Here is a 27970-nt window from a genome sequence, read left to right as displayed (position 1 = left end):
CCACAACTATTATGTTAACTCCCACTGCGACATCCCGGCGTCATTTCAATGTGAAATAAAAAATAAACCTAATATTAAAATACTTTTTTATTAAATCCACGTTCTGTACCACATACTGTAACTTTACATAGATAATAAATTAATTAAATAATATATAATTATAAATTCAAAACATTTTTAAAAATAATATTAAATAACCTTAAATCTGGTTGTAGCCTGCTACTTATATTGAGAGGACTATAAAACGGATAATTTCATTTTTCCCGTTTTCGTAGGATTTTCGGAAAATCCTTTCTATTGCTCCCCTACTCTCCCCAAAGAGTCTACATGACAAGGAACAGCGTTCTACGCCGCATTTGTGCGTTATCCGTTAAACACTCAATAACGGAAGAGTATTGTAAAATTTTTTACCTGTAAACTGTATATAAGCAGATGGAACTTAGGAAACTAGTGACCTAACATGCCGTTCCCATTAAGACGCTTTCGTTCTTCCCGTTCCGCCGACTTCTGGAGGCATTACGACGGGTGTGGCGGAAATCAACACCGAGTTTTGCTTCGACACCAGAGCGGAGAAATTAAAGTTTCAAATATTTCATTTCCCCGAGTGGGGATCAAACCCACAATCTGTCGTGTTTATACTTTCCTTGCGCTACTACTTAGTTAAAATTTAATTCATAATATACTATAACTATGTATTTACAGACATTAGAATTACGTACAAAAAAATTAAAAAAATAATAATCCATAATTCAAAAACAGTGCCTAAAATAATAATATTGGAATTACATACCAATATTTATTTCTATAAGTAAGCCTAGAGCCTACAAGTAGTACTAAATTAAATATGATTTATGTACGGAAAGGTTCCGTACATAGGCTGAAAAAGAACGAGAGAACGCTTAAGAAAGCGTTCTAATTTTGCTACTAACTTGGCAATTTTATGGATTAATATAATACAGTCTTAAAATCTCTTAAATAATAAAAATTAAAAATAAATTTTAAATATAATTCTAATTACCTACAATGTTCCAAAGAATTAAAAAAATAATAAAATTTCCTACAAAAGACAAAAAATTGCTGCTGCAAAAGCTATTTTTATTTTTTTATTTTATTTTATTCGAGCAAACTAGCATTAAGATACACCCCAGATTGGGGATCGAACCAGCAACCGTCGTATGTACACACAAAATTTTTACTTAACAATTATTTAAATGTTATTTTAACTATGAAATTGGTATATTTATATGTTTATTTCTAGTATAAAGATAATTTTTATAATACATAGGCTGATAATATTGGTTAGGAAATGAACGCCACAGCTGCGAATACTGAGGTATTTCTGAAACAAATAAAGATGTGTAAGAAGTTTTTGTTTTAGCTTCACAATGTATATCACACACGCAAGGTAGGCAGAGGGAACCTGGGAACGTAGTGTTTAGACACTCGGCTCCCATTAGACGCTCCCGTGCTTGACACTAAAGCGAGAAAATGATAATATTAAACATTTCATTTAGATAATATTAAACACTAAAGATGATAATATTAAACACTAAAGCGAGAAAATGATAATATTAAACATTTCATTTAGATAATATTAAACACTAAAGATGATAATATTAAACACTAAAGCGAGAAAATGATAATATTAAACATTTCATTTAGATAATATTAAACACTAAAGATGATAATATTAAACACTAAAGCGAGAAAATGATAATATTAAACATTTCATTTCCTCGAGTGGGAATCGAACCCACAACCTGTCGCGTTGACTGTCAGTTTTTTATTATGCAAAGAAATATATTATAAGAATTATCATGTTCTCTTTTGACATGCTTAAAGCAAATATAAAAATCAAAATTTATATGAAATTTCAATATATCAAATAATTATGTCACTTTAAGATATCAGTTTTAGAATAATATTCTAATAAGCAAATAGACTCACCTATATCTCTAGGTATAATATAATTCTTAGGCGGCATCACCACTGCGGGTATCGGCCCTTCAATTCCCGACGGTACTTCTAAATCTCTTTCCGAATCTATTATATGGAAAGAGGAGAAGTGATTGAGAGCTTCTCTATCTTTTTCTTTGTGTATTTCCTTTATTTCTGTTTCTTTTATTTTGTTAGGTTCGTCTATAGTAGTTTTAAGTTCTTCAGAATCATGTCTAACGTGTATTTTATGTTTGATTTCATTAATGATTGATTTATAATTATTATTTGTTCCTTGTGTATTTTTATTTATAAGAGCACTTTCATTTTTACTTATTGTAGGAGATGAATTGATAGCTTCTCCCTTTTTTTCCATTGAGGTATTAGTGACTAGATTTGGGAGAACATTTATTTCATTGCCAGCCTCATTAAAATTAGTTTTGGTTTTTAATGTTTGCTTACTATTAATAATTATTACATTTTCATAATTACTTTCTTGCTTATTATCAACTATAATCTTGTTTAAATCATTTCTATCACTTCCTATATTTATATTAGGAGATTCTGTAACTAAATTTTCTAGCAATATATCGTTTTCAACTCTCAAACCGTTTTCATTTATTTTGTTATAAGTATCATTAATATCATTATTTTTATCTGTATTGTCATTATCTTCTACATTATCACGTTTAGTAAGATTATCGTATATGGGGTCTTCTAACGGAATTCCTTCCGGTATATCGTCTAAAGTATATTCGTGAGAAATAATAATTTCTCCGCTCTCTGTTAGTGATCGCGCTTTGTTGAAAAGATTATCGGTTGCGTTATATTCGTTCACTTCTTCAGCTATTTGGGATGGACAGTCTTCTGGGATTGTGTACATCTGTTGATAGATTATTTAATAAAAAACTTTTAATTATTTATAGAATAATATATAATGTATGTACATACATTTTGAAATCGTAAGGAAAGTTAGAAATACGACTTGGCTATGGGCCCTGATCTAATTTAGAATTATAAGATCACACAAGTACAAGAGACTTGTCGTCTAAATACATTAAAAATTATATGGAAATGTTTGAACTGAAATTGAACTACAGTTCAATGAAAAGTAGAGTATTTCTAGTGATCTATTTCTCCTCTTTTTGCTAATTTTCTTAAATTTTCCTTGAATATAATTAATATATAAATAGAAATCCTTACCTGAGTATCATCAACGTAAGGCCTATAATAGTCCAATATCTTAGCATAGGCAGGCTTCGTCTTAGCGCGCGGCCCGACCGCGTGCACGTTATAGCACACGTGGCCGGCGCGGGGTGTCGTGTCGCTCCCGTCCCGCGAGCCGAGGTAGAGACTCGCCTTTGTGTTGGTCGGCGTCACTTCTATGCGGCGTAGGACTGTTGGTTGAATGGTTAAGTTGGATTTTAAGTAAGAATTAGTATAATTAAGTGGATAGAAATAAGTTTGTATTTATATTTCTGTATTATTTGTATGATATTTATGACAACACTTATTTTTATTGAGTAAAAAGATATAACAGATTTCTTAGGTTATTTTTCAGTTTCACACTGACATCCGCACATAGCAGAATAGATACAGGGAACCTGTGAATCTAGAAATCCTCCCTCCTAGAAGAAAATCCTCGCTCTGGTAACGAGATAAAGCGCGACATTGATTTGTGCAACTTAAAACGCAATGCCTCCAGAATTCGACGGAAAGTGGGGAACGGAAGTATCTTAAACTTCTAAAGTTTCCTTTGCTTACCCTGCTATGGGGAATACAGTGAAACTTGACAATTGCAAAAAAACAAACAAATTTAAACATACAAACATATATAGAAATACAATCATATATACATTAAATGTATGTACATATATTATTATAAAAGAGAGCACGGTACGGCTCGCAATGTATGTATGAAATGGAAAAAAGAAAACCTAGACGTTTCATAGACAACCATTGTTCCATAGGAATGTACTGACCTCTATTTGCATAGGAGTGAATGGAAAAATTATTTTTAAAATATATTTAGCTATGTTTTTGTATTTTACACTATTATGCTTAGGATTCAATTGAATTATTTTATGTGATAGTAGTAGGTTCATATCTCAATAAAGGTAATAGATTATGTAGACTCAATTTCATCCGTTACATACTTAATCACAATACTATTAACTTTAATGGTACAGAAATTAAATAATGAAGTGTCATAATATTACGTTCTCTTTACCTATCTAGCAAAATAAAACAGTAAATAATGCTCAAGTCTACTGAAATAGGTTTACTAAACCCAAAATTTACTGTTTTCGGGAAGTAGCACAGTAGACAGACGGAAAACGTAGTGTAAAGACACTTCGTTCTCATTAAGTGAAGAAATGAAAATATTTAATACTTTCAGTCGAGTGGAAATCGAACCCACGACCTGTCGCGTTTACAGTACGCTTGTGCCCCTGTACCACTAATTTATCTACAAAATATATTTACAATAATCACGTAAACTATAAATAATATATATATTATTTCTGTATGCCTAAGAAGAAATGGCGATCATTTCTTCTATTAAATGATTTAAATCATACTAATACCTACACAATAAAGATTAAATTAAAAGTTGTAAAGTCTAGTTCCCAAAGCTGATATCGTCCAGCAAAAATGTCTTTGCAACTGAATGTGCGCTAGAAAGCGGGTATTTTGGGACACACGTAACTAATAACATGCAATTCTGGGTCATCTCATGGATACTAATATAGATTCTAGCAAAATTATTAAAAAAATATTTTTTTGCCCCCAATGGCGCAGTGGCACAAAGTGTTACTCTAACCGCGACTGGTTGTGGGTTTGATCCTACAGTACGGTTAACGAGTTGTGGCCACATCGAAGCATTTCTGAACTTCTGAAAGCGAAGAAACGAAAATAATTCGTTTCCTCGATTGAGAAACCAGTCCACAACAGTCGCTGTGCCGCTAAGCCAATTCGTCCTCAATATAAACATATTAAATTGCGTAAAACCAAATAACTTAACTAGTATTTAAACAAAAAATATAATTAAAAAATCCCGCTTTCACACAAGTGTAAGAGAAAGATTCTAAAGTATCACATAAAAGCAATTACGTATGTCGCAGTAACAAGGCCCCACTCCACGTGGCGGAATGAGAGAGTGCACCTCATTTTAGTATGAGATTTTACTTTTCTACGTTTCATAGAAGGGGTTTGTAGGTAATTTTATAGGGGTTTTTAGAGTTTAAAAAATAGGAGTAAATCTTGTATAAAGAGCTGACTTAAGACTTAGTTCTCCAGCTCACATTATACTAAATTATTTTTTAATAATAAAATAATAAAGATTTACTTTACGCAGGAATCGAACCAATAATCCTCTTAAATGGAAACAGGGCTATACTCTAAGATCTAAAGTATCAGATCAAAAACAACTTACGTACATTGTTGCGATGACAAGGTCCTCTACTCGACGTAGAGGAGTGAGAGAGTGCACCTCATTTTTATTTTAGTATGAAAACTTTTATACGTTTTATAGAAGGTTTGTAGGTAATTTTATGGGATTTTTTGTTTTAATAAAGTAAGCTTTCAAATTAATATATAAGATTAAATAAGATTAAAATATGTATGATGAGATAATATAACGTAAGAACTTCGTTTTCCAGCTCACATTTTACTAAATTACTTTTTAATACTGAAAATAATTTGAATGCGAGATTTACTTCACGCAGGAATCGAACCAATAATATTTTTAATAGAAACAAGTCTACCAATTCCAACCACCAACCACTGTACGGAACATCTATAACATTTGAGCATATAGGAATGAGTCCATTCATTTCGCCTATTTACAGGTACAAAGCGAGGTAATATTTACACAGCGACCTGCTCGTCGCTAGGTGCGTTTAATAAGCCGCCCTTGACCTGCGGTGGCCTACATTTGTGTGGAATGAGAGATTTTCTATTTAAAATGTTGTTTTTCTTTTAGATTTTCTTGGTTATGGGTTCGATTTCTGAAGTGATTTGTGCAATGGAACCTTTATCTCTAGTTTTAAATAGATATTTTCGGTTTAAAATAATTTTAATTTGCAAGGCTAACTTTTTAGATAAATCCATGTAGAATAGCAAAATTAAACGTTGCCTTGTTCTACCAGAGAAAATAATAAAAAATAATAATTTAAATACAAATAAGTATTTCCTTGAATCTTAATCGAACCGACAACCATCGCGTCTACAACCAGACAGTGTACTGCGTCACTACATCCCCTTAACTAAATTACATAGCGAAAACAGTGAATATATATTTTCCCAGCAATTGCGAAATAGGACCTTCATTATCCTTGACCCAGTTACTGGCATTCGCTCTAGTTCGATAAAAGTTAGGCTCAGTCGATAGAGTCGATAGTTACAGTCGTAATGGAGTCACTCTAAATTAATTATGAGGCAATGATGAAATGATAGGCGTGTCTAAGTTTGGTTATTTAACATTAAAAAAAATGCAAATAACAAATAAATACGTATTTTGTAGAAAGACGGATGGAAGGGAGTTGTTTTCTTTAACTTAAAAAAATATAGTCATATATATTATAGTTGTGAGTTCGAACCACTTCGAGGAATGACTGGTAACCTATATTTAATTAATAATTTTCATTTTGTCACACTAGTAGACAACCGTGGCGTTAAGTTTTCAAACAAGTTTCAAATGTTTCTCTTAACACGGCTCCCTTTACTAAACTGTATATAATCTAAATTTAGTAAAATCTATGTTATATAAACGAAGCGTAGGCTTCAAAGGCAACGTCCTTGACCCGCGACCGAGATACGCGCTGATGAACTCCCAGCTCTTACCCGCACAGCTCATAATATTGACGTTTTGCGTGTAAACAGTTATAAAAGTATTTTTTAGCTTCACGCTGTATAATGCATATATTAGGATAGGCAGAGGGAACCTGGGAACCTAATGTCAAGACACACACACTGTTTCTATAAAGACACTTCCCTTTCAGTGCTTGGTCGCGTAGTTTTAGAGAAAAAAATCAGAAAACAATTCATTCCGCTGTATGGGAATTAAACCTCCTTGCAAAAATAAACAAAAATACTATAAATTGTGTTATTAAAGCGCGGCGTTGAATCTTGCCACTCAACGTCCAGAAAAAATCGATGGAGAGTTAACAACGGAGTGTCTTGACACCAGGTTCTCTTTGTAATCGTAGAGCGTGAAGCTAAAAAAAAAATTCAACCTCACGATTTTTATACTGGCACTCACTCCCATTCCTATTTAGAGATGACAGTGCCGTGTGTAGCCCCTTTAGAGTATATTTGACCGAATTCCTTTGACGTCTACTTTGCTGTGCACAGCGCACCGTAAACACTTTTATTGCTGGCTTCGTAAAGTTTCTCTTTCTAAGAACAAATCTATACTTGTTTAATTGCAGTTATATGGTTTAGACATTATTACAAATCTGGTGGTTTTAGGAAAATATATTTATTTAATTAATTTATCGATTAAGCTGTTTCTGAGATTATTGTGCGCAAATGCACAGACAAACCGACAAAATGTTTAAAAAATAAAGGTTTTGGTTTCTATTATAGTGATAAAAATTATATAGATTTTTTTCATACATCTTAAATGTACAGACAGCGACCAGTTACAATTTTATTATATGTATAGATAAAATATATTAGATACTATAGTTAATTTAATATTTCTATTTTAAAATTCGCATAATTAATTAACTAACTAAAGAAATGCAAATGCATTTATTTCTTTTACATTTTTAACAATTTTGTATAAAAGAATCATATCATCTGGGCCATTATGAAACTAGAACAAGCTGTTGGTATGAAATACGTTTTAACTTTTAAACACTAATTACTTCGTATTTTAAAGTAAAATATAAGTATTTTACTTTATATTTTGTCAAGTATATTTTTATATTAAGTATTATTTTAAAGCTTAGTAGAAATGTGCTTGAGTATAAGTGATAGTTGTGGATTCAAGTCCCGATTAGATTTGGAGCTTCACGCTGTATCCCGCATATAGCAGGATAGAAGGAACCTAGTGTTAAGACACAAGTTTCTGTGTACTGTCGAATGTTCTGGAAATTGTGATTTTGAAACATCGTGAATTAAGCGGCGGAACTAAACGCCGCACTTGGCTACCAAAACGGAGAAATATCCATATACCCTGACGAGAACCGAAACCACAATTATCATATACGTTATTATCAAATATATACCTATGTATAAGCATGTATAATGTATATCTGGCAACACAGCGAGCTTAGCCAAAGCGCTTGGACGGTTCCAAAGAGAGGCGGGTCCGAATCCCGCTAAACATATTTCTTATACTTTTCTAAACATTTTTAATTACCAGCCAATAAATATACTCACGGTGATCGTGGGTTCGTAGCTGCGCGTATAACGAGGCAGCGTCTAACGCGTAACCACCGGGCAGGGACAGTTCTAGTAGCGCCATCGATGGGAGCTCCGCCCACCATACAGCGCAAACCTAAAGTAAATATAATATTTATATAGTAATAAGTTTTTAGTATATTTATATTGTTAATATTCTGATAATTTTTATAGGAACGAAAGTTCCTTAATGGTAACGAAGTGTCTTAACACTATGTTTGCAGGTTCTCTTGCTCTACCTTGCTATATGCTAAAACTGCGTGAAGCTTAAAGAATAAATAAATAAAAATATTAAGTAGTATTGTAAGACTTACACACGTACCTCTACCACAACGGCACAGAAGCACATATCGCCATCACAATTGAAGGGTCCTTGCGTTTTGGCGCGAACTCGCACTGACAACGTTCCGTCATTTCCATTTTCGTTAATTCCGCCATTTTGTGTATTTCCTCCATTTTGTGTATTTCCGCCATTTAGCGAGCGATATGACCGCGTTACTTGTATTAGGGCGCAGCCTGAGCCTGTGAATATATGAAAATATATGAATATTATATTTAGTAGGGAAATTGTATATTTTTAGGTACAATTTCACGCTGTATCCTGCCTCCAGCAGAGTAGACAGGGGGAAATTAGTGTTAAGACATTCCGTTTCATACTTTCCGCCAAATTCTGGAGGCATTGCGCTTTGAGTGGCGGAACTCAATACTGCGCTTTGTCTCGATACCAGAGCGAAAGATTATGTTATAATAAACATACTAAAGAACATAATAAAGTACGCCCAACGAGTCTTGGTCGTCGTGAATTTAGGCTTTCTGAACTTTTGCTCATTACACACTCACAAGGAAGAAATAATACAAAAGTAAGAAAAAATCACGAATCCGAGAGTGTACTGCTTTTTTTTGCTTAATGTCATATTCAATAGAGTACCTTCCTCGAGTAGCAATCGAACCAACATTCTGTTGCGTTTGCAATCGCACGCTTGTGCCCCTGCACCAAGACGACTTCATATTATGAAAGTTACTTACCTTCCACAGTAACGTTCAATCCTTTAGAAACATTCATATAATCTCCCAAAAACGGTATTCTAGTCACTTTATCATTATCAGTTAGGTAAAGCGTGTGTGATTTTAGACCACTTTGTATGGTGACCGCTGTGTCTGTGTGTGCTGTGTGAGTCCACATTGATAAAGCTTCTAGTGCTATTAGTGTATCCTGGAACGTTTAAAGAGAGCTTAGTGAGTCGTTTTCCCGTTTTTCATTAGATAGACATATCTTTGCCCACTTTCATTTTATTCAGGAGTAGTATTTTGTGGTTTTTCTTGAATTGAACTAAATCAATATTTTACAAGCATGACTGCTAAAAAAAATTACTGATATTATAGTACCCTGTAAAGAGTGTTAAATTACCATTTTTTATTATTTCTCAAAGTCACTCGTAGCGCAGTAGCACACCGTGCAAATGTAAATGTGACAGATTGTTGGTTTGATTTCCATACGACAACATAAAATATTTATTATATTCATTTCCTCGGCGTTGAGTTCCGCTGCCCAACATGCAATGTCTCCCCAATTCGTCTGAAAGTGGGGAACGGAAGTGTTATGGAAACGGAATATCTTCACATTAGGTTCCCGGATTCCCTCTGTATACCCTGGTATGTCTATCCTTTTTTGTACATTGTCTTTGGTTACCTTACAAATCCTTGTAAATGTGTTGTATATGTGGTATATTAAATATCTCCAGTCTCACCTGAGTAGACACGAACCCCCCAGCACCGTCCCTGTGCGTGGACAGCCACTTCACCACGGAGAAGGCGCCTCCCGCGCACAGCGGGCGCAGGTACTCGCTGCACATGGTTAGAGCTTGTAGGGCGTAGGAGGTGGCCTCTATTGAGGTAGCCAGGTTACCTGCAAATTATATTTCATTTTTTTTATATTTTGCTTTTTTAGCTTCATAGCAAGATATACAGAGTGAGCCCGGAAATCTAATGATAAGACACTGCGTTAAAATAGCCGTTATAGTGCAATAGCACACCGTGTGACGCGACGGTTGTGGCTTCAATTCCCATTTAAAGGAATGAATTATTTAATATTTATATTTACTTGCTCAATATTTAAAAAAATCTGCGAAAATAGGGAACGGTATGTCTTGACACTAAACTAGGTTTCATTCACGCTTTTAACTTTCCGCCCAAACTCGACGCACTGCGTGTTGAGTTAACGAAACTCAATGCCGCACTTTAATTAAATATTTTTATAAGTACGTATATAAAAAATATATAATTTTCAACTTACCCGTATCCCACCACATATAACCATCTCGTGACGTCACCATTTGCATAAACTGCAACACTACCATTTCTTCCGCAAAATCTCTTTGACCATTCTCCCCAAAACCTTTCCACTTCTCCCCATTTTTTTCCCCAAACTGCTTCAACTTACTGTACGCGTAAGTTAATAGAGATAATGCGTATATTTTTTTAGATTTTGTAGGAAAAGCGTGGAGACAAGAGAGTGTGTTTTCAATTATTTTGTAAGAGAGTGGAGTGTTTAAGAGAGATGTTAACACGTAAGCTGTTAGTGCTACGCTTGATATGTCACCATCTTCGTTTAGACCTCCCTGTGAAAAATATGTATAATATAAATGTATAAATATGTTTCTTAAGTCACTATATAAAGATAAATTTCGATTCAAATCCTAGTTTACATTTTATTTATCTTTTGTAAAATTAATTATATTTAATAGATTCATCATGTAAAATGACATTGACATGATATTTTCATTTTTTTATAAACAAATTAAAATATTTTAAGCATATCAAATGTACCTAAATTTATAAATTATTATTAAATACAACTAACCTTGAGTTCAGTATGGAACACATGCCCATGATTGCGGAAGCAGCCATTTTCCATTTGTTGATCTTTTAGCCAATTTTCAGCTTTTATTAAAACAGCTGGTGGTTCTGATGATCCTGATATTACCTGATTTTGGAAATTACAGTATATTTTTTTAAACATTTTCTTTACAATATATTTATTTTCATTTTGCTCGATATAAATATTTAGCTAATGCAGAAATAAGTGATTAAACGAGTTACATACAGTTTTTAATTTCAATCTTGTTTCTGTTAAAAATCATAAATGTAAATAACAATTCACATTATTCTTAGAAGTTTTAAAATTTAGAAAAAAATTTACCAAATAATAAAAAAAAACAACAGCATAAGTAAAACAATAATTAAATATAAAAAAAATATATACGACAATCAAATGAAACAAACCTGATAAGCTTCCCTCATATATCTGACGCAGAAAGCTGTCAGCCATGTTGAGGCACTTGCATCAGATGCGCCGAACGCACTGAAACCACCTGATGGATGCAAATATTGGAGCTGGCGAGCGAAACCTGGTAGTAACAGAGTGTATTTTAACATTATTTTGGGTTTTATTTGAGTGAATTATATTATAATATTTATTATTGAGGTCGTCGTGGCGGAGAGGTACGAGTACAAGCGTGTGACTTTAAGCGCTAAAGGTTGTGGCTTCGATTCCCGCTCGAGCAAATGAAAATTAATTATTTCCATTTCCTCACTCTGATAAAGAGCCAAAGCGCTGCGTGAAGTTCCGCCTCTCAATTTGCAATTTTTCCAGAATTCAGCAGAAAAGTGTCTTAATGAGAGCGGAGCATCTTAAAACTAAATTTTGTGTAAAAATATATAAAAATAATCTAGGACTTAATCTTTTTTTTTTAAATCTGCAGTTGTACCAAGGCGACAGCGTCCCGGAGGAGGTGTGGAATGAGGAAGTCTACTCAAATTAAATGTTAGCACCTCTAGCGACATGGTCCTTAGCGGTGAGGTACGCCACAGAGTGTTTGTCCAACAAGCGCAGAGACAGCAGGTTTGTGGCGAGGCGGGCCATGTTCTGTTCCCCGCAGCCGCGCGGCAGCTGCACCAGGGCATCAGCATCCTGGACATGTATGTGATGAGAAAATTTTATATTATTATTCATATTTTATTAATATAGATAAATAAATAAATAAGCTTCACGCTGTATCTCGTACACAGCAGGGTAGGCAGAGGAAACTTAGTGTTAAGACAATTCGTCTTTCACTTTCCGCCGAGTTTTACGAGACATTGCGTGTTGAATGGCGGTACTCAGATAAGTCATGTCAGACTTAAATTACGCAAACTTGAAGCGTAGGGTTTCGCGTATCGTAAATTATATTCTTTATTAGTTATTAGGGATATAATGATAGAGTAGAGTGTTTATCAAACAAATAAATGGAGAGTACATTAATAAAAATTATGAAACACTTACATAAAGTAAAGGTCCCAACACATTTCCAGACGCCCACAGAGAAACTACTTCTGTATCTGTTGCTGTTAGTCCCGGCCACGTCCATGATATTTTAGACATGTCCGATTTTTGAGAATCTATAAAGTATACCACATTGTTTTATAGTATAGGTTTGTTATTAACAATATAAAGGTTATAAGGCGTAATTCAACGCTATGCTTAGTTTGGTTGCAAGCAAAGAAATGAAAAGTATGTCAATATCCGACTTTAAAGACGGTGGCTGTGGGATCCATCCCAACTCTGAGGAATGAATTATATGTATAGTTTATTCATTCTGGTAAAATTTTAAAGATTTATTTTACAGCTATTTAGTAAAATAATTATGGTATATTAATATGGTATATTAATATAATAATTTTGTATTTATGAGTCAATTCAAATAAAACAAACAAATGTTAAGGAAAGTTTGCTAAGATACTATAGTGAAAATTGTATTAAAATTGGTGAAGTCATTTCTGTTGGTGACAAACGCACAGACAAACAGACAAAGAATAGAAAAATATTATGATTTCTATTACATTATTAAATATTAATAACATTTTTTTTCATATTATCTTTTATATAAAAACGTCGATCAATACTGATTTTATTAGAAGTATAAAATACCTGGACCACATAACAAAGCAGATTTGTGCTCTTGTATAGGAATTCCTTCAGGTTCAACTTTAATTTCTATCATCACTTCATCACTGAAATTAAATATTATTCATTAAAATAAAAAAATAATATTTCTTTTGCAATATCATATTCAGAATTTGTGAATTGTAAATGAAATTTTGAATTTTTACTTTTTGAATTTATACTCGTAATGTCAGTAAAGAAAGTAAAATACCTAACACTTCCATTATGTGTTGAACATTTGAAGTCAGGTAGTGACTCCGCTCGTATCCTGACCCGTGTAGTGCCTACTCTCTCCGCTGTCACCTCCATTCTCCTCGCGACTGATGTTCGGGCGGCGATACAAATGTCGGTAGATTGTAGTTCACTTGATATTGTTATTTTTACCTGTTTCATTTATTTAGATTAAAATATATGAGATGGTCGTGGCGCATTGCTACAGTGAGTGACTGTAAACGTGACTGTTGTGGATTCAAATCTCATCAAGAAAATGAATTATTTAATATTATCATTTCCTCCTTCTGGTAATTAAGCTCAATTTAAAGGGCCCCGAAAATTCGATGAGTGAGAAAGTGAGAAACGGAGTGTATTAATAGGAACAGAATTTCCCAACACTATGTTCCCATGTTCCCTTTGCTTAGCTTCCTATGTACGGGATACAACGTGAAGTTAAAAAAACAAAACTATTACTTACATTCAACGGTTGGTATAAATAATTGAATATCCTATAAGGTATTATAGTGACGTCACCGCGCTTCAGCCGCCGAGGACCACTCGCGTGGATGAAAAATTCACGAAATACCTGTATAGGAATTTATATTTGATATAATTAGCTTTATTTAGCTGTTTTGAAGGAGACCGACCTCCCGGACGCCCAAGGGAGCGCTGGTTGGATGTCGTGATGCAGGACATGAGAGCCAATGGTCTAACCACCGAGGACGCAAAAGATCGTGCAAAGTGGAGTAGGTTAAGTAGGAAGGCAGAGATAGAAGGTAGTAAGTGGTAATAGCCGGGATTAATGCCAGGAAGAAGAGCTGTTTTGAAGGAGATAGCCAGATGTTAACACCGCGTATCGTACCCATCTATTAATTATTCAGACCATCGTGGCGCAATGACACAAGTTGCGTAAGTTCGATTCCTATTTGGGGAATGATTACAATTAAATTAATAATATTTCTTTACTGCAGCAAGACGAATTTTCCAGGCAAATTGCTAATCAACACGCTATGAATAAAACTAGAGCGGACAATAAGTAACAGTGTCTCTAAGGTAGGTCCTACTCTGCTAAAAAAAATTAAGAAATAAAAATAAAAAACGTAATAAATAAATGATAATATAATAATAATACCTGTAAAACAGCTCCACTAGCAACAGAAATTCCCGTACGTGAAACACAAATGGCGCTCGCTTCATACCGTGTTATAGAATCCGGGACTCGAGCCCGCACCGACTTGCCTTGTTGGTTGTCTTGGCCTATACCCACTAACCGCCAGAGCCATGACTGTGTTTAATGACCAAAAATATTATTTAACTTTTTAAAGTGTTATTCCACACTTAGGAAAGAAAAATAATTAGTACAAGTTTTTACAATAAATTTCTATAATCGCAACGGTTGTGAATTCGATTGCCACTCATTTGTCATTTCTATTTCCAAAATTACCCGGAAAGTGGGAAACGGAGAGAGTATCCGAGATGCATACAGCGGGATACGAAAGAAACCTAAAAAATGAAATTATAAATAAAAAAATATACTTATCACAACCATTAAAATAAACAATAATCCACCTTAATCAAGTTCAAATATACAGAATTTCAATACTTACTTCAGAGAAATCACTCCTGGGAACCTGTGCATCATCAGTCACAAGGAAATTAGGTGTCGAAGAACACCGTTTTCGATCAGTGCTTGTTAGTAGTCTAACACCGGCTGACGCTAGCCAGAAGGACATCAGTTCAATTCCCGATGTTGGTAAGTCTGGTGTGTCTGATGCTAGCAATTAGAAAAAATAATGTTACATAAAAAAAAATAAAAAAAAGAATTTAAAATACTAGATAATGAACACTTTTAATATAATAAAATTACAATCAATATTAAAGTTGCGAAGTTGTCAAATAGGTAATTTGTGTACTGCGGTAGTGGGGCTCCAAAATCACACTACCGAGATCCCGTAACCAATCCCGCGCGATTTAAGAGTAGAAATATACACACAACCTCTCATAAGTTTTCGTCATTTTAATACAATTAACTTTATAACTTCCGTCAACATCAGTTCAAAAAAGTTTTTAATAGTTATTGTTTTAGTTGTATTCCCGCACATAACGAGAAATACAGGTTGCGGGATAAATATTTTTATTCTCTATTTGAATTAATCATAGTATACAATTTAGCATTGCAAAATTCTCAATGATTTTGGAGGTGTTGGATAGGATGAAGGATCAACAAGATAAAGTGTTGGTTTACCAATATATGGGGCGAGTGGTAAAAACCTATTACTCACCACCAATACTAATCTTTCTAATATGTGTATACAAGATTCCGTAACGCGTATTACACTTCATCCGCAGGGTTAGGAGAGGGCGGGTGATTAGAGTACTTGGATGATTGGACGATAAGAGTTGGCGAAAGGGCTGCGAGTCGAAAGGAAAAGGTTGAGTTGGAAAAACAAATAAGTACTCACTCAAAAAACAATCTCCCGCCGCATCATATAACGTAAGATTTCTATACGCGTGTACAAGATTCCGTAATGCGTACAGCACTCCGTCCCCAGGGTTAGGAGTCGAGAGGTCGGGATTTTGAGGGTTCGGGGTTGGATTGGGGTTAGGTGGCCGTGTGGCGGTGTCCAGAACGCTCAGAGCGCACAGTGCTGGGCCTTGTGTGTTTATGTGTAATTCTGTCGTAGTACCGGGCAGTGTTTGACGGGATGCCCATTTTAATTGTACCTGAAAGTTTTTTTTGTTATATACTATACATATTTATAGGTAGGTAGTATATGATATTAAATGCTGGGTATATCAAAAAATGTGAATATAGTAATAAAAAAAAAAATTAGAAAAATCTTTTCTTAATGTTTAATGTTTTAAAAGTACTCTTTTTTATCATTAATTATTCACTAATAATCTTGCATTTTTTATTAAATAAAATCTGTATGGCTAATTAATACATTTTAATTAGCTAATTAGCTTAGCAGACTCTATTATATGAAAAAAAAAACAAACATAATCTATATATATAAAAGGACTTGTTAATTAGAAAATACTTTGTAAGTATACATACTGTGATACCATATCATTACATACATAATACAAGAATATAACGAAATAGAGCTTAGATTTTTGTTTGTTTAAAAATAAGCATGTGACTGTAAAAGCGATGAATTGGGATTTGATTTCTACATCAGGTAAATTCTTCATATTTTCTTTTCTCAGCTGGCAATGAGTCAAAGCGCAGCGATAACTTTCGCAACTCAACATCAGCTTCCAGATTTTGCGGAAAGTGGTGAGCGAAGTTCAACACATGGTATGGCCTACCTCGGTACAAGCGAGATACAGTGTGAAGCTGTAAAATACAACATAGCAAAACTTACCTTATTAACAAAACAATCATCCATCATAAAGTGCTTGCTAGCGGTCACAATTTCGTCTTTAAATCTAAAATAAACAACAAGATGGCTATCCGGGCACATCTGATGTGTCATCCTAACAGGTAACAATACTCTAGAGAGTCCAGAGAGTTCTCCATCAGTCACAGGTTCTATTCTCGGACAGGGCATGTCACGTTGAGATAAGTGTACTTTGTCAGTGGTAGTGGGGCATTGAGTGGTGGCTCCCCAACGATATATTGTACCACCTCGGGTTATTACCTGGAAAAATAATGGTTAAATGGTTAGGAAGTTTGGTTTTCTTATGGTTAAGGCTAATGACGAATTGGCTTTGAGATGTTTTTTTTTAATAAACTTTGCCTAATCGAAGAGGAATAATTATAATATTGATAATGAACAAATAAACATGGTATTCAGGAAAAAAAGAACACTGCAAAAGAAATTTAAAAAAATATAAACAATGTTATAATTTGAAATTTTTCATACAAAGTTATTACATAAGAGTATATAGTCTTAAATAAATCATGACGTCACTTACAACTTAAAAATTAAAATACGTAGTTACATATTTAAAGCAATTTAAGTAATTCCAATTATAATGTCTCTTATACAGGGTGGAAGAGGCAGCGCTTCTTTTACTGAAACTGCATATAGGGTAAAATATTTCAAACCCAGAATTAAAAAAAATAATCAAGGTACCACAACGGTTTGGACGTAGGATTTTTTTTACATTTCACGATTTTTATCCATACCTGTATTTCGTGTCACGCACACATACGTATGCGACGTTGCCGCTTTGACAGGTAAGTGTGTGCGTGCCTATGTTATACTTTACAAATGGCGTTTTATTTTAAAACGATAATTTTATTATTTATTTTGTTTGAAAAAAAAACTTTTTCATTTTTGAGAATTATTTTTTTTCCGAATTATATTAGGCTTTTATAGAGTAGTTAAAACTGTGGTTTCATTTAAAGTGGCGCTGACAATTCCACCCTGTATATAACAAATACAAACCACAAAATGCACAGTAATTGCATTATATTCTGTTCCCGGCAGTGACAAATACAATGGTAACAACGTCCTTGGTTCCGCTTTCAATGCCCCCAAAGCCGCTGCTGCCACCCCATTGATACCATTGTGCCTATTAGCCCCTGTGTCTCCAGTGACATTTGTCCGAGTACTCCATGCTTGCATGGTTGCTGTCGAATTTTGTAGAACGGCCTGTAATTTAAATTAACTAGGATTTGAACCTGCGCTAACAATAATGCCTCCAAGTGATATTTATACAAAAATTGACATAAAATAATGCATTTACAAAATTTTTTTTGGAACAAATAATCCAAAGTCTAATAAAATTAGTAAAAACTAACCTTAAAATTATAAAATGGGCTTGGATCGTTATCAGCACTGAACATAACCCTAACTAATCCTTTTTCATCAGTCACTGCTTTTACGCAAAGAGAATTAGAAGAGTTAGTAGATTTAGAAGAAATATAGTTAGAAGATTTGGAAGTAAGATTGGAAGAATAAGAAGTATTGGAAGTTAGATCGGAAGAAGTGGAATTCAAGTTATACGATTTGTATCGACACACGGTAACTGTTTCATTGGAGGCCGGCTTATCATCCCATTTTGTTGCTTTTATCTGTGAATATAAAAAAAACTAAATATTTTTTTTAATGTCAAAAAACTAAATATTTTTTTTAATGTTCTTTACTTGAATTTAAAACATGCTTTCTAGAATGTGGATATGAAGTTACTCTGAGCAGGAATCAAAGTCACTACCATCACATTTTTATAATCATTCACGCTAGTCAGACAGTTGTTTCGACGCAGCGAAGCATAATGTCATTTATATAAAAGTATACCACGATTTTATTTCTTACTTTAATCCTATACGGCAACCCGGGTGACACAACAGCAAAGTTACGAGTAAGGAATTCTATGGTAACAGGTTCATTTACCACTTGAGATACAACTGTGGTATTCTGCCATACTCTTGTACCTTCCTCCTGTAATAGAGAATACAAAACAAAATTGTAATAAAGTACAAAGGAAAAATTTCTGTTACTGATAATTTTGATTGTTTTATTGTTAACTTGCTTTGGTTAGATTTTGAAGATTATGTATCCTATCCTATATCTTATAAAACAAAGTCGCTTTTCGTGTCTGTCTGTTGTTTCTAACTCTTCTTCTTCTAAACCATCCAACGGATTTTGATGCGGTTTTCACCATTAGGTCGAGTATTTTTCGTAGAAGGTTTATATATAGTTTATTATTTGTACATTCTTATGTAAATTAACATAAATACGATAAATATGTATAAAGTCCTACCCGTTGAGACACTTTTGCGCATGCGCTGTTTTAATGGTAAGTACTACATGAAAAAAATGTACTGGAGTATTGTTCCTCTTAATAAGATCTACAAAAAAGTCCGCGACAGCATATTCGTATCTTTTAAGAATAACGTGTAGTGATCATTTTTCTGTCTAAAAATAATAATTTCAATATATTTTTTATTGTGAGGGATATTTTTCCATAATGGTATTAATCCTTATCCTTTAAAATACTTTATTAATTTTCTACGTTAAACTAAGATAAAATTTGCTTTTTACACAATTTCGAAATTGCGAATAGTGTTAGAGAAAAACGCATTTAATTGTTGATACATCCCGCCGTTGACACATCAGCTGTATGTTACTCAAGTTTCACTTATCCCTTACTCTCAGCATATAAATAAGTATATTAGTTACGGCCATTGAAGACCAAAATTAGTTACGGCCAATGAAGACCAAAACTGTCCGCCGCGCCCGCCTGCCTTACACGCATCGGTGGTTCAGTGGTAGAATGCTCGCCTGCCACGCGGGCGGCCCGGGTGCGATTCCCGGCCGATGCACTCTATTTAATTTTCCTCACAGGCAGCCACGTAGTGCTTGCTTTTCATCAGGGACAGAATACCCTCTTCAGCATTAACCACAAACAAAAAAAAACCCGCCTGCCTCTATAGCAACGAAAATTTAGATGCGTTTGCACGTATTGGATAATTGGAGTTGAATGTATTATTTCAGCGCGATATATTTGGTTTCATATTTTTTATAGTAGTTATTAGTAGGTAGGTTTTTGTTTATAATTTCTTCCGTTTAAAAATAGTCATTTAACTATCTAAAAATAGTCATGTAAATATATTTTAATAAGTACTTGAAAAGATTAGTAGCACAGATTTAAAATTACGGTACCTACTAAAAAATCCTTGCTGTGTAAAACAATTGGAAAATCCTTATTGAAACTACGAAAATGCGGGTTGCATTAGGGTTTAATTAATGTTCACATTATCTTAAGTGCTTTGCAAACATACATTATATGAATAATCCAGTAATAAAAGCGGGCGAAGCCGCAAGAGGGTCGCTAGTTTTCAATAAATGTATTACTAGTATTTTAAGCAAAAATTAAACATTTTAAATCTGACATGTTATTACTTTTTAGAAGACTATTGTAGTTATTATAATTTTATTTCTAAATTAACGTCTAATGAATATTTTATATATAGTAATAATTTAGTTTTTAAACCTACCCTACCCTAAAGGTCACTTGTATAGGTATACATAACTTCAAGATCCAGACAAATGATTTTAATAAGTACACTCTTTCCTTATTTCCTCTCGTACTTACTTGAAAAGAGAAATCAGCAATAACGATATCGGGCGCATACTGCCCGCGCAGCCCCACGCGCCTTGCAGCGGCCGCGTGTCGATGGCAAGCGCGCGCGCGCAGACGAACCGCCGTGCGCACGCCCCCCGCACCACCTGCACCCACCCCTGTGCCTCCCGCTCCTCTAAGGCGGATTACTAGCATACCCTCTACTGCTTCTGACCATGGGTACCTTAGGAAAGTACAGGAATTTTATAAGTGTTTTTATGATTTGTTTATATATATACAAACGAACTATTAGTGTTTAATAAATGTGTTAGATTAAAACTTCAAAAGAAATAAATCGCACCGCCGCATTGAATCCCTGTATCACTACTACAAACCTGTTCCCGTATTCCCCACGTCATATATTATTTGCTCCGTTCTCCCAAGGTACGAAAAATTAAGCTATTTATGTAGGTCTATTAAATATAAAACATTATATTTCTGCATGAATACCTGACACAAACAGTCCAAACTAGTCTTTCACTGGTCCTCAAAATGCGAGGTGAATGTCGCACTGTCAATTGAAATGGCGGTATTTCATAATTTCCCACCCAAAATGCTGCGGCACCCTGAAAATAACAAAAAAGTGTATTACTAGTAATTTGACATGATAATGTAAAATTTTTATTAACAATTCAAATGTAAAACAAAAAATGTTGTTATGATAAAAATCAATCAATCCTCATTTAAACATAGTCACACCTTAACTGATCGGTTTCATGTCAAATGAAACTAACGATATGAGTAAACATATTTTAGGATTATTTGTACCTTTTAATTAACTCTTCACTTCACTGAAGATACATAAATCAATTATTATAAATTTCAAATATCAAGTATATGAATCATAAAATTGCTTATTTATTAATACTTGCATATATTAAACTCTTCCGTTACTGAATGACTAACACTGAACGGGCAGCCTAAACTACGAAGCGTAGGATGCTGAAATTTGATATGTTGCTTCCTTGGAAAGAATAAATAAGCACTAGTACGCGATTTCCCGAAATTTCTACAGAAACGGAAAACTAAAAATATTTTACGTTTTATAATCCATGCAAACAAAGTTGCAGGCAAAAAAAGAAATCTACTCACCTGCGACCCATCAGCCAATTTGGCTCTAACTGTCCATTTTCCAATCGGCGGAGATTCGTCCAAATTGTGTTGAACCTGTGCTAATCCAAGTCTAGTGCGGACTTTTAACCACTGCGCCATTTTGACTCCGTCGTAAGTACCACGTGGTCCTTCGAGCCAGATTTCTTCTATCTGTATTTTAAAATTACAACTTTAGTAATACATACTTAATACGTAGAATAACGCAAGGAACTTTTTCTGATTAAATTGGGGAATTTTTTTTAATGAGTAGGAAAAAGGAATATTTACACAACATTATGAAGGATGGATTCTTCTTGAAAATATTTTTATAAATAAATCTTTGTCGCAAGAACAGCTTAAAATTACAAAATGAAGTGAAGTTCATCTAAATTATGATTTATTCTGCTTAAATAATGTAATACGGTTTCCTTAGCTTATCTTTATATTTCTCCTGCTATAAAAACTGATAATTTAATTTTAAGAATATTCGTTTCTATTCAAATTTTTTAGTATTTTAACTTTTAACTCCAGCAATTTTTAGTACATTTTTAGCTGTTGATTGATAACGTGATACGAAGCGTTAGGTTAACGAGGATCGTTGTGTCGAGTAGCTTTTAGTTAACTGTGTTTATAGTTCCCGCACAGAAAGGCCTCTATATGAGTTTTATTAGATTAAAATTTGCAGTTATTTTACGAATATATCTATTATAACGAGAACTTAATGTTTAGAGATTCAGTTCTCCATTTTCTTTTCTGAGTTCGAGTAATTGCGTATTGACTGGCGGAACTTAACACTGTGCTTTGTCCTGCTAGAGCATGAGCTCATGAGTAGAGCATGAAGGAAACTAAAATTATTCATTCTTTTTATTAAGGAACTTACTCTTTATAAAGAACCCAAAACCATAGCATCTACAGTCAGACGCTGTTTCATTAGGCTATGATGGCCTCGATGATACGAAATATTATATTATCACTTAAAAAAGTAAGAAAATAATGCAAATTTTCATAACATAAAAAGACAATACAAACAAAGTACAAGTATACAGCGTGTTCCAGTAGGATATGCGGAGTATCTCTTGAAAGCGCGGTCGAGTGTTTCGGGCAATGCACTACGAATATGTGCAGTCTAGTTCATAGAGTACTGTCTAACTATTATAATTTTTATACATTTGTAGAAAAGAAAAAAACGAAATCATTGTGGTACAACTTTAAAGGCGACGATTGTGGGTTCGATTCCAAAGGTGAGATTATTTATTTTTATTTCCTTTTTCTCTCTATTTGGAAACAAAATTTATGTTGCGTTACTCAACACGCCATGTCTCAAATATTGGTAGAATAATTGGACGTGAGGAGGATAGCTTGGAGTCCAAAAGAAGAAAGAGAAAGAAACGAAGTTTTTTTTCATATAGCAGGATAAGCTGAAGAAAACCTTATATTAAGGCACTAAGTCCTCATAGCCCGTCCAGTTTTAGAGACGAAAAATAAACATAAACGACCCCTAAAAATAATCTATATAAACAACTTACATTAGACGGCGTGGGAGTAAGGTCCGCTTTCAACGCGATCGCTCGTATCCGTACTACGTCTCCGGGCTTGTATTTAGCTCTCTCTGTATGGATAACTATTATCCTGCCACTCGCTATCCGTAAGGATATGTGGCGTTCCCAGGTGCAATGATCTTCTGGGTATCTGGGGACATGAATGAAGATCTTAAATAATTATTTCCTACGAGTGGAAATCGAAACCATAACAACACGACGTTCTCTTATTATAAAAACTATATTTTCAGCATAAACTTTATCAAACTAACCTAACATTGACTGTAAGGTTTGCTCTCGTATTTGGTAATTGTGGAACTGAGATATCTATACAGCCACCGTCACCTGAAAAAAAAAATGACATTATTTAATTCTGCTATGGCAGACAGAGTACGAAGTGAACCTAGTGTTAAAATCCACCGTTTCCATTAAAACAGTTCTGTGCTGCACTTTTCGCCGAATTTTGAAGGTATTACCAGAGCGAGCTAATGAAGAAGACTTCAGTTTGATGGAGTGCTTTTAATTTATAAGCATTTTTTAAAAGTTCAATTCCTAAAACTTAAAACAATACTAGTAAGAAAAATATTTTATACTGACCTGCCGCTAAATCCCTCATCGCGGTAACAGTTCCCCCATCAGTCACCAGCGTAAGGACCACATTAGCTGGCCCGTCTGTGTAGAACCTGGATATACAAGACCTGGCCGTACCTCCCGCTGTTAGGACGCCGGGTGCTAGGAATATATGATTGTTGTCTGTACATGGTGTGCTGAAAAGAAATAAAAGAATATATAAATAAAAACTATTTGAAAAAATATGTTGTGAAAAATATGTATGGCAATCGAGGTCTCCTTTTTAAAAGTAATTTCACCAAATATTTTTTTTACACAATCTTTTTAAAATTAATAATTCCTTATAACATACATATATGACATAATTAGATTTTACGACGTTAAATAAGAAAATAAAATAAAATAAATCTTTATTTATTTGTGGGTCAAAGTCGACATGCAAATGTTAAACAAGGTCTTGTATGTTTACTGTACCCTCGTTTTGGAGGTCACGAACGAAATTGAGGATGAGGATCTCTAAAGCAACGGATTGGAGGTCAACGGTAAGTATTTTTTTAGAGTTCCGCATGTTAAAAGAAAAATAACGGAACCCTTGTAAGATGTCTTTGTTGATTATTTGTCCGTCTGTCATTTTTCTTTCAAGACCTCATGTATGTTGATATCTCCGTTGGTCAACTTTTATCAGTTGTACCACCTCCAATCGAGAAGTTCTCGCGGAACCCTCAGTGAGTGAGTCCAGTCCAGCTCCCTTTACTGGTTTTTATATATTATATGTATGAGTAATACATTTCCTCGAGATGGGATTGAATTCACAACTCTCTTCTCTATCATACTTCACAAGTGGACCACGATGGTGTCAATATAATATTTAAATAAATATATTAGTTTTACAGCAGGTAATAAAAATTGCTATTTGACATACAATCCGCAAGGTTATTTAGAATATTTTTATATTATAACATATTATTTATTCAATTATAAATAGATTCTAAGTTAAAAATATATTCAAACTATAGCAGGGTAGGTGGAGGGAACCTGGGAACCTACTGTGAAGATACTCCATTCCCAATAAGAAATTTCCGTCCCCCTTTTCCGCCGAATTCTCGAAGTATTGCGTGTTGTAGAGGAACTCAATGCCGCACTTTGCCTCGTTACCTGAGTGGGAAAATGAAAATGTTAAATATTTCTTTCCTCTAAGTGGGGGGAATCGAACCCAGAACCGCCACCGTACTATGTTTTCATCAATAATAATAACATAATTAATAACTAAAAGTGATTACTAAAGTGACACAGATATATTATACTCACATATGAGTATATACCGACCAGCAATGGGCACGACGAGAAAGTCGTCTTTAAAACACACTTTCTTATCAACGTCCTTATATTAAAACAGGTTGTTTTTAATTAAGGAAATACAAAATGATCGACAATGTTACCGTAATTGAGATTTCTTGGTCCACTAATAAATTTAAGATGGTTTTATATTAGTTTTTATTACATTTTATTTATTATTTCAGCTTCACGCTGTATCCCACATATGGTAAGATATGCAGAGCGAGCCTACAGTGCTACGACACTCTGCTCTTCACTTTTAGCCGAATTCTGGAGGCATTGCGTATTGAGTGGCGGAACCCAACGACACGGTATGCTTCGGCACCACATCGAAGATATTTAATATTTCATTTCATATTTAATATTTTATTTTCATATTTTAATTTCAACATTTTTATAAATCTTAAAATGAACTAAACCGGATCTTTAGAATCATCCATTGTTTTACACTGTAATAGTAATTAACTTTTTTGTTTCATTAAAAGGGTATATAATTATTTATTGCCAGCGACCCGTTAGTGATTGTTCTGTCGTGAGATAAAATATCTTTAGAATTATGATGTGATTTCGAGGAGGTGAGCTAATTCATTTTTTTTGTTTCACGCTGTATCCCGCACGTGGTAGGGTAGGCAGAGGGAACCAGGGAACCTAGGTTTGAGACACTTCGTTTCCCATTAACACTTCCGTTCTCCACTTTTTGCCGAATTGTTTTATGGTTGCTTCGTTACCAAATTGAAGAAATGAAAATATGAAATATTTCATCTTCTCAAGGAGGAATTGAACCCACCTCGAAGCAACTTAATAGTATTTTAGTATGTATGAATCTATACATATCTAGCCGATTTTACCAAATGTTCTTTTAAATATCTGCCTCATAAAACCTCCATTTTCTTACGTGACTCACAAGTCTACCACGTTCCCATCGTATACACTCGTATATCAGATATCAACACTGAAGTATGTTTTGGCATTGTATCGTATTACTGCTTGCTCGAATGAATACTCTTCGCTTTGTTTACCAGTATCAAGTTAAAATCAGCTTCACGCTGAATCCCACAGCAAGGTAGGCAGAGGGAATCTAGTGTTAAAACACTATTCCACATTTTGTGTGCCTGTAAATGCGACTGGTTGTTTGTGGGTCGAATCGAGATAATAAAATATTTATTTACATTGATATTTTCATTTCTTCGCTCTGCTGCCTAGTGGGATCCGCCACTCAATACGCAATGCTTCCAGAATCCAGTGGAAAGTGGGGAACGGAGTGCCTTGACACTAAGTTCCCTCTACCTACCCTGCTGTTTGCGGCACAGCGTGAAGCTGATATTGATTTAATTTTTAAATAAATGTTTCATTCTCGAGTGGGGATCGAACCCACAACCAGTCGTACACTTGTTCCTCTGCGCCACTACTGGCCCAGTATCAAGTTCTTGAACTTCTTGAGCATGTTGTGTGGCGACCGAGTAATGTAAGCACGACCACGTGTCATCTATTATTATACAATAAGTACTTATTTGTATTGTGTATAATATTAAAACATTGTTGTGAAGGTACTTGAGACAGGCTACGTGTTAGGGGGTTCGAATTGCAGTCGTGGGAATATTTTGTAGTTGGCCGTATGTACTTGTATGTGGTGCTGTCATGCAGTGACAGTTTCTGACTGAAAATATTGCAAAAATATGCTTCCATTTTCTTAGTTAAAGTTATTTTAACATACTGGCGTAGCCAGAGGAAAAAGCTTGTTATTTGTGTGGATCTATGATGAATAAATACATATCAATACAGGTACTGTTATATTATAATTAACACTGTTAAAGTGTTATTTCAAGAAAAGAATGTTCTTAGTAAAGAAAAAGCTTAATTAGAAAAATTATAAAAAGTTTGAGAATTTTAACCTGCGCCTCATCTAAACTGTCCAAGGCTGTTGGGTTCAATTCTAATGCTTTTTCTAAGTAGATACTAGTAATATTTTCTCTCATTCTCATCAATCAATTTAGAAAATTTGCGTACTGCCTAGCGAGATCTTACGACGCGTTTTGTTTTAAGACAAACTTCAAAATTCTAATATTATCTATTTGTACAGCTTGTGTCCCTTATACTGTGCAGAATATGACTAATATGACTAAGTAAAATAGCTTGTATAACTTGGCATATTTTTGAGGTACATATTATAGTTTGACGTGGATGGATATCTGTACAATAGCGTTGCCGGATTTAACGTTAGGGAAATAGGGGTTCTTAAATATTTAAAGTCAAAACAAAGAAAAAATATCATAAAATTTGTATCAAATAGAACCAATAAAAATTTTAAACAAGTTTTTCCTACAGCTAAATCCCACCTATGTCAATAATCAAGAACTTTCTTCAAATAAAAACCTTAGTTTACCCAATTAATTAGCACTAACCTTGTAATGTTAAGCGGTGTCTCGACCGACGCCTGCGCAGGTATTATAAACAAAATGAGAAACCACTTCATAGTCACGTATTGTTTACATTTGTTTTACAAACACCCGATATAACACACAATTGACACTCAGATTTGTAATTTATTGTTTTATTTTAAAATTACATTTTAAATTTACACTTATTTATTGTAAATTATTAATTTTAATATTATAAGTAAATGTTTTGTTTTATAAATAAAAACACTATTCACATTTCATAACTGTCAAAACAATTTTGGCGCGAAAGTTAAAATTTGTCAAATTTGACATACATGATCGTTTAATATGCAGCCTAATAAATAAAAATTAAATATATATTTTCTTAATTAAATGTTAATTTACGTGTAATTTTTACTGTTCTAATTAAAAATTTATAATAA

General features: G+C 34.0%; 1 protein-coding gene across 1 annotated transcript; it reads right to left on the bottom strand.

The window, feature by feature from the left end:
- Window positions 1-69: 69 nt before the first annotated feature.
- Window positions 70-27970, bottom strand: LOC146532293 (murinoglobulin-1-like). The gene is made up of 29 exons (XM_085197231.1): window positions 27552-27970; window positions 23842-24011; window positions 23517-23589; window positions 23233-23395; window positions 21707-21877; window positions 21065-21180; window positions 20588-20798; window positions 18805-18930; window positions 18291-18563; window positions 17935-18141; window positions 16906-17181; window positions 16000-16261; window positions 15145-15311; window positions 14670-14822; window positions 14016-14123; window positions 13536-13708; window positions 13310-13392; window positions 12665-12780; window positions 12175-12313; window positions 11626-11750; window positions 11204-11326; window positions 10637-10961; window positions 10092-10249; window positions 9370-9556; window positions 8666-8865; window positions 8323-8440; window positions 3139-3332; window positions 1948-2818; window positions 70-1339 (listed from the first exon to the last, which is right to left on the bottom strand). The coding sequence occupies exons 1-29, from the start codon at window positions 27620-27622 to the stop codon at window positions 1224-1226; spliced, it is 5475 nt and encodes a 1824-aa protein (XP_085053357.1). The 5' UTR covers window positions 27623-27970; the 3' UTR covers window positions 70-1223.

Source organism: Heliconius melpomene, chromosome 14 (genome assembly GCF_056956725.1).
Source record: "Heliconius melpomene rosina isolate 202511_hmr_F chromosome 14, ASM5695672v1, whole genome shotgun sequence".
Taxonomy (NCBI): Eukaryota; Metazoa; Arthropoda; class Insecta; order Lepidoptera; family Nymphalidae; genus Heliconius; species Heliconius melpomene.
This window is presented reverse-complemented; position numbering and strand designations above follow the sequence as displayed.